General features: G+C 39.2%; 1 protein-coding gene across 2 annotated transcripts in view; it reads left to right on the top strand.

Moving 5' to 3' along the window:
- The window catches only part of OTOGL (otogelin like), a 135,385-nt gene that overhangs the window by 41,396 nt on the left and 81,687 nt on the right, over positions 1 to 12,302 (top strand). For both annotated transcript variants that reach the window (XM_058568844.1, XM_058568843.1), the window contains exons 19-23: positions 217 to 426; positions 2,661 to 2,826; positions 4,191 to 4,265; positions 6,610 to 6,662; positions 8,262 to 8,424. In XM_058568844.1, the coding sequence (XP_058424827.1) occupies positions 217 to 426; positions 2,661 to 2,826; positions 4,191 to 4,265; positions 6,610 to 6,662; positions 8,262 to 8,424 (667 nt within the window). The remainder of the gene's footprint in view (positions 1 to 216; positions 427 to 2,660; positions 2,827 to 4,190; positions 4,266 to 6,609; positions 6,663 to 8,261; positions 8,425 to 12,302) is intronic.

Genomic DNA, 12,302 nt, shown 5'->3' with positions numbered 1-12,302 from the left:
GATTATTGAATACGGATTAAGTGATGTCACAAATATTGCCAAAAGTAAAAACAAACCAAAAAAACCAGTATAAGCTGAAAATATTGGCTCTTATTAAAAGTAATATGCTATACAGGGTATTTCTAGGCAAGCAAGATGCTTGGATAGTTCTGGAATTTGATACTTAGGGGTAACATCTAGACTAGTACACGAGGTGCTAATGGGGTTCTTTGATAGTTGGATATGCAGCACACTGTGATGTTATCCACCGAGAGCTCTTTGCTCCTTGCCACGTCTACATCAGCCCCGGACTGTACTATCAGCTATGCCGCCATGACGCATGCAAGTGTGGAAGCGGCTGCCTTTGCAGTGTTCTTGCCCACTATGCCTACCTCTGTGGCCAGCGTGGTGTTCCCATCGACTTCAGAGCTCAAGTGTCATTCTGTGGTGAGTATAATGGCGATGGCACAAAGACGATCAGAAAATGCTTTAGAGATTTTTGTGTTTGTAATTACTGCTCTTATTTTTTTGATGAAAGGTCAACATTGCTTACATTATTTGAAATATTATTATATGTGCAAACATGAAAAACAAATTAAATACTTCATTTCTTAAAGTTGGAGCTATGTTGGATAAGACCAATAACTTTTGACTGTTTTTATTATAAGCAAAATTAGAGTGTAACTGTATGGTTTGAAATATGCAACAGAAATAATTTGAAAAATTTGCAAAAATTCTTATCATAGAAATGTCATATCTAAGTATTGAAAAGTGTGGAAAAGCATTATGTGATATAGTGACAAAGTTGATTTGTAGTTAAGTAGATAAATTATACAACAGGCAATTATTATCTCAAGTTCTTGGGGCTCAGATCTTCAGGGTTATGGTGTCTGCTGTTCTCATTCATGGCAGATTGTTTCCTTTTCTTATGTGTTCTATAAATTTTTTGTGTGCTAATCTTCATCAAGGTCTTCCCCCACATTAAAATCTTTTGTGACCTGGGTTTCAGGAGCGTTACTCTCTCCACCTGTCTGCCCCCCAGTGGTTTCACAAAACTTTTTCCTATCACTCCAGGGGTATCACTGGCCAGTTTTGATGTTGATTTCTCAGCTTGGGCTTTCTAAGACAAAAGTAATATAAACATAAAAGTAATGTCAATTCATATACCAAACCTGTGCAGGATATAAATCTGGGATTTGATTTCTGAGGACAATTGATTTCGTCATAGACCCCACAGAGATAGAGAAGCTTTCCTGGCATCCTTTTGTACTGTGAGCAGATTTCTTCTAGTTCAGGAGTGTGTTTTTGGAAGTAAAGTTTGTTGCCCGTATGTTTACCTATTGTCTATGGCTGCTTTTGAGTTACAAGGGCAGAGTTGAGTGGTTGTGACAGAGACTGCATGGCCTGCAGAACTGAAACTATTGACCGTTTGGTCCTTTACGTAGAAAGCTTGCTGACCTCTGCTGTAGTCCATCTTTGCAACTGAGGATGGTGCTTTTTTGAGAGTCCAAGTTAAGGGTCTCCCAATTCCCTGCCTTGCAAAGGACCAATTTTTATTTTCCATTCCCACATGAGTTAAATGTAAGGTCCAGGATTACTGGGATCCATCCTCCTATATTCAAAGTTCTGGATTTTCGTTTCCCTAATTCTCACAAGATCAATTATACATTTAACGTAGTTTCAATTATGTTTTATTCAGCATTTTCTAGGTGATTGTACAAGTATGTTTTTAGATTATGTTAGTTTGCCTACTGTAATCAGTTCAGTTTGGTCTAAAGAGAAATTAGAAGGATTTAGAAAAAGTATTAACATGATTAAGAAGGCAAAAAATAAGAGCTCTGAGTATGGATCAATAAAGTCAAGTTTTGTCTTATTTCTAGAAGACTAAAAGTTTACTTGGGTTTAAATAATGTCATAAAGAAGATGATGTCAATATAGTAGTAAATAGATTTAAAATGTGAGAACAGGAAGTTTATTTAAACACATAAAATGTCTTAAATACTAAAAAAAATGATGTTACAGGCTATTAAAGAATGTTATGGAATATCAGACTTAAAAATATTTCAAAATAGAAATTTTATTCTTCTGTCATACTTCTATTGAGGCAAATAATTACTTTATTTCTGTTATAGGATTCTGCAATGTTCTAGGCTTATTGGTGTAAGATATCTTTTTTCATGATTTGTGTTTATTGTAGACCTATCTTTGTTGTTAGTGCCGTGGTGTCCGTTCTTACTCCTAGCAACCCTGTGTGCAGCAGAGAGGAACCCTGCCCAGTCTTTTTGGCCATCTTCACTTTGTGGCGCTGTATCAGACAATGCCCCACTGCTATTCACAGGGTTTTCGTGGCCTTTTTCAAAAGTAGGTGGCCAGGTCCTTCTTCCTAGTCTGTCTAGTCTGGAAGCTGTGTTGAAACCTGTCCACTGTGAGTGACCTTGCTGGTATTTCAAATACCTGTGACACAGCGTTCAGCTTCAGAGCAACACACAGCCGCCACACTATGACAACCGACAGACAGTGGTGTCATTCCCTGATTGGGACACGAACCCAGGCAGCAGTGGTGCGAGTGCGAATCTTAACTGCTAGACCACCAGAGCTGGCTATCATAGACCTATAACCCAACATAAAGTGCTTCTGTGCCCTGTGGAAATCTTTCTCAGTTGATGCCCCTTCGTCCCCAGGGGTGGTGTGCCAGAAAGGCATGCTGTACCATCACTGCGCCTCCTTCTGTCGCCGCTCCTGCACCTCTCTGTCTGCCCCGGAGCAGTGTAATGACGACTGTGCTGAGGGCTGCAACTGTCCGGAAGGCAAATACTATGAAGACACACTCAGCTTTTGTGTGCCCGTGTAAGTCACAGAAGTGGGTTGGTGGCATTCAGTTTTTCTCTCTTTTTCTTCTTAGGTTAGATGGGCTTCATCCTTCTTTTCTTTCTTTCTTTCTTTTTTTTAATCTAATTGACTCAGCACTACTTATTGGAAAAATAAATTTTCTCCACTATTGAACAGTCACTTTTTCCATAAAATAAGTGTGCATATGGCAAAGATCTGCTTGTGAGTTGTTTCTTTAATATTTCTTAATGTCTTTACCTTTATGTATTTAGTTTTACCCTGTATGTGTTCACAAATAGCTACAGAAAGAGCTAACGAATCTGATGGTTAATCCTGAAGTTTATTTCCACTTGCTTTTTTTTTTTTTGGTGAGGAAGATTGGTCTTGAGCTAATATCTGTTGCCAATCTTCCTCTTTTTGCTTGAGGAAGATTATCCCTGAGCTAACATCTGTGCCCATCTTCCTCTATTTTGTATGTGGGTCACTGCCACAGCATGGCCTGATGAGTGGTCTGGAGGCCCGCACCCAGGATCAGAACCTGTGAACCTGAGGCTGCAGAAGCAGAGCGCATGAGCTTAACCATTACACCACCAGGCCGGCCCCAATTTTCTTCTTGTTTTTACCATTTCAAAATTAATAACACGGTTTATGTTTCAATGTCATGTGGCAAATTTTATTGGCAAGATTGTCATGTCTGTCAGCACTCAGAAATTTCTCAAATCTCACATGAGATAAAGACTTTTATCTTATACGTAGGGCTAAATGATACATCAGTTATGTTTCTCTGAAGTGCATTCAGGGACATTTTTTTTTTTTTTTGTAAGGAAGATCAGCCCTGAGCTAACATCTGTGCTAATCCTCCTCGTTTTTGCTAAGGAAGACCGGCTCTGAGCTGACATCTATTGCCAATCCTCCTCCTTTTTTTTCCCCCAAAGCCCCAGTAGATAGTTGTATGTCATAGTTGCACATCCTTCTAGTTGCTGTATGTGGGACACGGCCTCAGCATGGCTGGAGAAGTGGTGCATTGGTGTGCGCCTGGGATCCGAACCCGGGCCGCCAGTAGCGGAGTGTGCGCACTCAACTGCTAAGCCACGGGGCCGGCCCCAGAGACCTTTTTTATGACTAAAACAACATAGTTTGGTTTGTGACTAAAACAGTACAGATTTTGTATTTTAGAAAACAAAATCTGAAACTACACAAGACTTCATATTTAAATGGTTTCTGCCATTTGTATAGCAGAACTGCATGTAGTCTCATAGAATAATGTCATCTTTAGAGTGTGCCTTAAATTGCCAATACAGAGTGTAGAGTCTGCTTGATTTTAGTGTTTTTTAAAACATTTATATCCTATTTTATTAATTTAACCTTTTTTTTTCTTATAGATTTCACTGCCGGTGTCATCATAGGGGCAGCGTTTATCAACCTGGGGAGCTCATCCCAACGCCCTCAGGCTTATGGTAGATTTCAATGATGGTGATTGTATTTGGCAACACGTACTAATATAATTTCTTAACCAAAACCATAAATTGAAACATGGCTTCTATGATTTAAAAAATACAGATAACCTTAATGTAAACTTTTAAACCATATACATATATTACATTTCAACATGGAGTGCCTAAATCGTGTACTTGTAAGTGAAGGAAAGAGTTATGAACTGAAGTGTCATACAGCGAAATGGAAGCCCTTTGATCAGTTTGATTCTCAGATAGAAGTTAGGGGTGAGATGGGGGTTCAAATACTGCAAGTTACTCAAGGGTTTTAGTTTTGTGGTTCATCCACTGGCTCAAAAAAACTACACTGAACTGCCTCCCTAGGGACATGGATCCTAGTGATATAGCACTTATTCACAGGATAACACTCATCTGAGTTGTAATCTATCTGTTAAAAATGCAGACACATCCATGCAGCACTCCATATGGATCTATATCCAACTCTCTCTTTTAGTTGCACCACAAGAGTCCACAGATAATAACAGACAGTAGATAGTGGTAATGATGATATCTAACCATTACTGTGCACCTTCCATTGCCCTGGCACCAGTCGCTGTAACCCTAAGAGATGGGTACCGTTGCTTTGTCCCCAGTTTATGTGTGTGGACAGTGAGCACAGGCAGTTAAGCAACTTGGTAGTGAAGCCAGGATTCAGTCCCAGGTAACCTGGCTCTGCAGCGCCTGCTCTCTTGCCTACTTTGTTCTGCAGCGTATTCACAGTAGGATATTGTTTGTGCTCAATTTACCTTTATCGTTATCTCCCTCTTCCTTCTTTCCTTCTATCCCTCAATCAAGATATAAAGGCAACCAGCTCGTGGAGCTTTCTCTAGTAGGTTGTATTACTAGCCAGAGTTTTCCAAGGCAGAAATCTGGGAGTCATTTTTGACCCCTTCCTTCTGTTAGACACCCCCAGCCAATAAACTCCCAATGACTGTGGATTTTACTTTCTGTACATAGTTGAAATCCATTCCCTCCTTTCCATTGCCACTGCCTTAGCAATGTCTCTCACCACCTCTTCTCTGGACCTTTCTACCCAGTTTTCTTGCCTCTAATCTTGTCGCCTTCCATTCTACCAAGATGTCGTAACTCTCTTGAATTTAACATAAGTGAATTTATTTAAGTAAACTTGGCAAAAACAAAGGAACCATCCTTCCTCAATGAGAAAAAAAAATCCCATTAGTGTAGCGACCTCATTTGCCATTCCTCTGAAAAAGCCTGTGTCCCAGAACGATTATGATATGGAAGACCTGGATCTGTGACCTGAGAGCTGTCTGTGTCAGTTCCTCTCTGCCATTCACAGTGTGAGCGAATCACACTTCTGAGCATCCTCCCAGTATTAGATGATGCATAAGCATATTTTTCATGTGGTGTGGCCCATATATGTCAGCTTCTTCATCGGGCTCAAATACAGGACACATGATCTGGTCCAAAGCTGGAGGAAAAACTGTTTGTGTTGGAGTTATTGAGAACTGGTGTGTTTTTCTCTATCGTGATATCTTCTTAAGGGATTTTCAAGATTAATTTTGCCTTTATTTGGTTTTTGCCTTATGACTTGACTTTAGAACTTAAGTTGCCAGAAGTTGTGACTCCACTCTATCTTCAACACTGCTGCCAGAATGACTTTTCCAGAATCCAAACCAACCGTTATCACTTTTCTGTTTAGGGTCCTCAGTGGCTCACCTCAGGGATAAAGTCTTACTGTCTTAGTAGGAGCTGGCCTTTGACTCTTTGCCATCCGCATCTCCTGTCACTTCCCACATTGCACTTTGTTACCTAGAACACTGTTCCATCCCTATATGATTTTGTCCCCACTGGGTGTTATAGCCTTCCTACTTTATCCATATCATAACCTCCATCCATTCTTCAAAACTGTCCACACTTTGCTTTCTTTGACTGCCCTGATGTCAATCACCAACAGATTTGTAAACATTTTTCTGTGTTTTTCTTCTATATCTTAAACATGTTTCTATGTTGCATGTGTCACACTGCATAAAATATTCATTTGTATGTCTGTCTCTCCTACTGGAAAATCAGCAGTTGGGTAAAGACTATGAATTCTAGTCTTTGTATCCCCCATGCCTACCACAGTGCCCCCCCCCCCCCATAAGAGTTTGATAAAAATGTGTTGAACCAAAAATAGCTCTTTTCAAATTTGGCTTAAGCCAATGTCTTATTTGTAAAAAAAATCTGTGGGAAAAATAACATTTGTATATGCACTCAATCAGTTCTTGCACTTTATATTGTTTTTGAAATACAGAAAAAACTGAGGTTTGGGTTCATAAATTAACTATTTGTTTACTTCTACTAGCCAGTGTTCAAATGGGACTGTGAAATGCGACGAACCAGCAACGCCCTCTACTGGTAAGATCTAGATAGATGTTTTCTTTAAGGAGAACGTGGCTCTAGTCCTGCCCCCACTCTTCTTTCAAAAGTCATTAATCCATCTCAGCCCTTCTGCTGATGTGCGGGAATACAGCCTTGGGAATGTTTCTCAACCCCGTGCTCCAATGCTTCCTAACTTTTTTCACATTGGGATTTATAATGTTTGTAGGACAGTCTGTGTGAACATATAAGGCTGTTTAGGGGCAGAGCTGATCAACCCAGGGATGCCACCTAGATGCTGCCTACCCAGAACCACCCCCGGTGCCCCAGGAGCTTTAGAAATATGTACCCAGATACCTGCTTTAACCCATTGGTGCAACAGCAGTTAGGAAACTACGCTAGACTAGCACTTCTCAGATTGTAATGTGCACACAGTCACCTGGCGATCCTGTGAAAATGCTGATTCTGAGTCAGTAGGTCAGGGGTGATGCCTGAGACTCTACGTTTCTGCCGATGGCCAAGGCGATGGCATGCCACTGGTGACTGGGCTACGTCATGAATAGCAAGGCTCTGGGACTCGCAGCCATCAATAAAAATGGCATGTAAAATGTCATCTACTCCCGAGAATCTTTTTTACACTTGTGTATTGTTCCTGAAGATCCAATATATTAGGGGGCCCTTTATATTATTTATTTTCACCATACAAAAAGCCTCAAATTTTTAATCACTGTGGAGAAATTCTAGGCAAATAACAAACAACACTACTTTCATTGATTTTAATGGACAGGAAGACTGTAGGCGGATAAAACTAATTGTGTTCTATTGCTTTGTTATTTATTTGCACAGTCACTTATATATTATTATAAATTAGCTCTGAATTGTATGCCCTAGATTTCTTTTACGAGGATGCAGGCCACCTAGGGTTTCTGTACAGGGTGTGTGCAGGGACCACACGCATGCTCGGGAGCTCCTGGGCCATGCCTGCCTTGCTGTGTTTGCTTCAGGGCAGCTCAGAACCGAAGAAGGGGAAGCCCAGGTGACCAGACTTCTCACAGAAGAATCCACAAGTATGATCCTTTTGGCCCCAATAAGGGACTTTATTTAATCCCTCTGAGCCCAAAAGCTTTCTGGGGGAATACATAGCCCCTATCCTGCCTATAATCATGTCCACTTCTGTGCGTCTGTGGTATAGTGAGGACTCACGTAAATAATGACTCAGAGGTGAAGCAAGGTCTACGAGTATCAGGTGTTTGTTATAAGCACATGGCTTTGTAACAGTTTAATATACTGTATTGGCAGTCCTCAAAAATTGATAATGTATATTTGGATTAATCAAAATACCCTGTTTTTTGACCTCAGAAAATTATATACTAGTTGGTTAGTTATCTCCTTATGGAAGGCAGCTAAGGTTTTCAAACTCAAAATAGGTTTTGGAAATTTAGATGACTAAAGAAATCTGGCTGGGGAATGTTTGTAAGCTCCACAAGCAAACATCCCAGAGTAGAGCATCATCTACTAATAACTGGTAAAATGTTCTGTGGTAAATTCTGTTTAGATGATGAATGTGTAGCAATATGATTATTTGTGTATGAAACGATACAAAGTTAAGGGTATTTTATCTGTGCCTTGTCCTTGAAGTTCACGTCTGCCCTGAGGGAAAAGAGTATTTCGACTGCAGGTTTCCTAACCCCGAGTTACCAGCTGGTGGTGTGAATTGTGAGACAACGTGTGCAAACCTGGCCATGAACTTCACTTGTGCCCCATCCTCACCCTGTATCAGTGGCTGTGTTTGTGCTCCAGGGTAAGCCTTTTTTTCTTTTTTTATTTTTTTTGTGAGGAAGATCAGCCCTAAGCTAACATCCATGCTAATCCTCCTCTTTTTGCTGAGGAAGACTGGCTCTGAGCCAACATCTATTGCCAATCCTCCTCCTTTTTTTCCCCACCAAAGCCCCAGTAGATAGTTGTATGTCATAGTTGCACATCCTTCTAGTTGCTGTATGTGGGACGCGGCCTCAGCATGGCCGGAGAAGTGGTGCATCGGTGTGCGCCCGGGATCCGAACCCGGGCCACCAGTAGCAGAGCGCGCACACTTAACCGCTATGCCACGGGGCCGGCCCCTCTTTTTCTTGATAATACAGAACATTCAGGATTTGATAGAAAACACAAAAGCACTTACAAACATGATTTACAGAAATAGCTAAAATTGTTGTTCTGACTGGTGGTTAACTTTGAGTTGGTAACTAGAAGACTATTGTAATTATTTTTCTATGCTCATGTGACATATCACACACAGTATATGTGAGCTATTACACATCACATGTCACATGATTAAATAATGTCACATATATGTTACACGTGCAATATTATTAAAGTAATACGGTGAATTGAGAGAACTCATTACAGGATGGACTTGGCATTTATCCCCTGATTCATTGCAATTTTGGGAAAGCGATAGTGAACTACTCTTCATTCAGAACTCTTTAAGTGCATATCTTTTGTATATTCTGTTGTGCTGTTACGGCTGTTGTTATAATAGTTACTACAATATACAGTTAAGTTATAATAGTGATGCCAACTGCTTTATCTAATGGATGTTACAGAAAAAGGTGTGTTAAGACTCCATACAGCAGCGGGTAACAGTGGGAGCTCTGGCTTCAGGACACACCAGAGTTCAAATCCCAGCTCTGCCGATGTTAGCTGAGTGATTTTTCTGCAAGTTCCTTTGAAGCCTCAGTTAGGCATTATGAGACGTGGTGTGTATGTGTGTGTGATCAATAAATATGGGTCACCATTTTATGACAGCATAGTCTACACTTATCTTTGTCAGTTTCCTTTAGTAGCAGGAATGCCTAGTGCACGTGAAAGGCAAATACAGAGTCTGGTACTATTCGCTTCCTCATGGGCACATGTATAATCTGGCCTCACTGGCCCTCCCTCTTCTGGTAATGAATAGAGGCAGTGCACAGAGTGAGGGCCACCTAAGGCAAACAGGTCACCCATTCTTCCTGGATGGACATATTCACACAAAGGGATTGCTTGGCTCAATTCATATAAACGAGGAGCAAAGGAGAGAGAGGTTTTGTAGTTTGTTTCCCAGGAGGGTCACGTTTGTCTAAATGGCCCCCATCTGGAATAGGTCAAAGAGCCAAGTAACTTGGGCCTGTCTCAATCTCTTTAGAAAGGAAGGACATAGAGGGAGGTTGAAAGAACAAGCGCATGCATGGGAAAATAAAAGCAGGTAGAAAGCAGGCCGTAGAGCAGATGAGCAAAGGGAAGAGGCTTTAGTAACAAGGACAAGGGAAATTAGACCTTTATAATGGTAAAATAATTGAACCCTACATCACTGCTGGATTGATTTGATGTGATTATGACTCAGGGATGCATGGCTGATTAGATAAAGCTACATCCTAATTTTGTTTCATATGCTCGTGGTCGATGCTATTACTTTTTAAAAATACCTATTTGCTGTCATCTTTGACTTTTAGTTCAACAATGATTTATTTATTTACTGGTCAAATTTCATTACAAAACTTAAATTTTCTCCTACCTTCTCTTATTGTATTGAAATAAATATAGCTGGAATTGACTAAGAGGCCTCTGACTGATTTGGAAATAATTTTGTTATACTGAACTTTCTATTACAAAGCTGTTTATATTATATAACCATGTTTACGGTAACATGATTTGGATTGTCTTCCATGTGACCTTGGTGGGCTTATTTTAGGACAAGTAGCCTAGTAGCACTTGCTTTCATGGGGCTCCTTATAGTGCCAGCAGTTCATCAAGTATAAAAGGACTGCATACCTTGGCTTAGAAATCACTGTGGATTAAAGACATGGAAAGTAATACAGTGGAAAGAGTCATAAAGGATACTGGCCCTCCTTCTTATCAGCTGAAGTACTTCAGGGCAAGTTGCTTAGCCACTTGGGGTCTCAACTTCCTCTTTCTAAAGTGGGTATAATAATATCTATGTCGTGGGTGGTTGAGTATATGCAGCACATCAGTCTTATGGTAATTGCTCAATAAATGTTTATGACTTACCCCACTGCCCAAACCTGCTAAAGCAGATAACTTAAAATGATTTATAACTTTCTTCTTCCTTCTTCCGGTTTTGATTAGTTATGAAAAACTCATCAGTCATCAGCATAACCACTTAAAACCACTGCTTAGGTGAGTGTATAGGGATTATGGTTCATTTAGGTGAAGCATCCCTCATCCAAACAATTGGACAACTAATGCTTATGAAGCACCTGATCTTTGAGACATTGCATTAAGCTACAGGGATGGCAGCTACTAAAATACATATGAGTATAAGATAACAATAGAATCTACCTTATGGGATTGTCACTAGGATAACATGAGTTAGTAATGTATTAAAGTGGTTAGAATAGTGGCTGGGCCATAGTAAGCACTCAAAAATATGAGTTTTGTTGTTGTTTTTATTATCTCTGTAAGACATTTAATGAAGTACTTGCATGTATTGTGATGAGTTGTCCAAAATAGGTTTGTACAAGTTGCTATGTACAGGGAGTGTGGGACATAAAAGATTGCACTGAAAATATTGTACTAAATTGAACGTTAAATGATGAGAAGTCTTTCAGGCAGAGCAGGGGAGAAGAAGGGTTTGCCTGGTAGAGGAGAGACACAATGCCCAGGGGAAGTGGCTGGAAGTTTGGGAGGGTTGAGATGAGAAATTATGGACTCTACGGGATTGTTTGAAAGACAGGAATCTAAATGAGATAATGCATCATTTATATAGATAGGTTCATAGGTTCACCTTTACTCAACAATTGAGTGTCTGCAATGTGCGAGGCATTGGAACACAATCATTAAGAAGATATTCATTTTCTTCCCCAGTGGAGCTTAAAGTTAAGTGGACAACATAGACATTGAACGAGGAATCACAGTTGTGTTAGACGGGCTATAAGAGGGAAAGCAGAGCACTACAGGAACGTATGTGATTATTTCTAATTGGGAGAAGAGGCCAGAATTCAGGATTCCCGACTTCTGTGTTAATTTTGATAACACTGAATCATAATATTTTAAAGCAAATTCGAAAAAAATTTATATATTTTATCTATTTTTGGTAGCTACTTTTAAATTTTACAGTTTTATCTATTATTATTTTTTAAATATTTTATTATTATATTATAGTTATATTGCTATATGTTTAAATTATTATATATTATTTATTAGTGATATTTTATTATTATTTATGAAAACTACTTTTGGGAACATATTTTAAGAATATTGAAAATATATGTGTATATTTATATTAAGGTATTGAAATATATATTATATATAATATGTGTTTATTTACCTATCATATCAAAATATTTTGATGACACACCAAAATTAATTCTTCCTTGAGATTATAAATAATGATTTTATTTTAAGTTTTATATTCATAGATATTTTAAGATACTTTCTTATGGGGTAATCTTACAAGAAGGAAATAACACTTTGAAGGAAACCAACATTCAAAACTTGATATGTTAGTAATAAAGAATGTGAAACACTTTATATACTGGTTTTTTATTCAAGACACACCTAAACCAAACTCTCATGATTTTAACTTTAATCACTCATAAAAGAAGCTTTTGATTCCTCTTTCTATCTTGTAACAGAAAACGTTATCCATCTCATAATTCACTATTTTATCCATAAATTGTCAGACCC

The sequence above is a fragment of the Diceros bicornis genome, chromosome 25 (assembly GCF_020826845.1).
Source record: "Diceros bicornis minor isolate mBicDic1 chromosome 25, mDicBic1.mat.cur, whole genome shotgun sequence".
Classification (NCBI taxonomy): Eukaryota; Metazoa; Chordata; class Mammalia; order Perissodactyla; family Rhinocerotidae; genus Diceros; species Diceros bicornis.
This window is presented reverse-complemented; position numbering and strand designations above follow the sequence as displayed.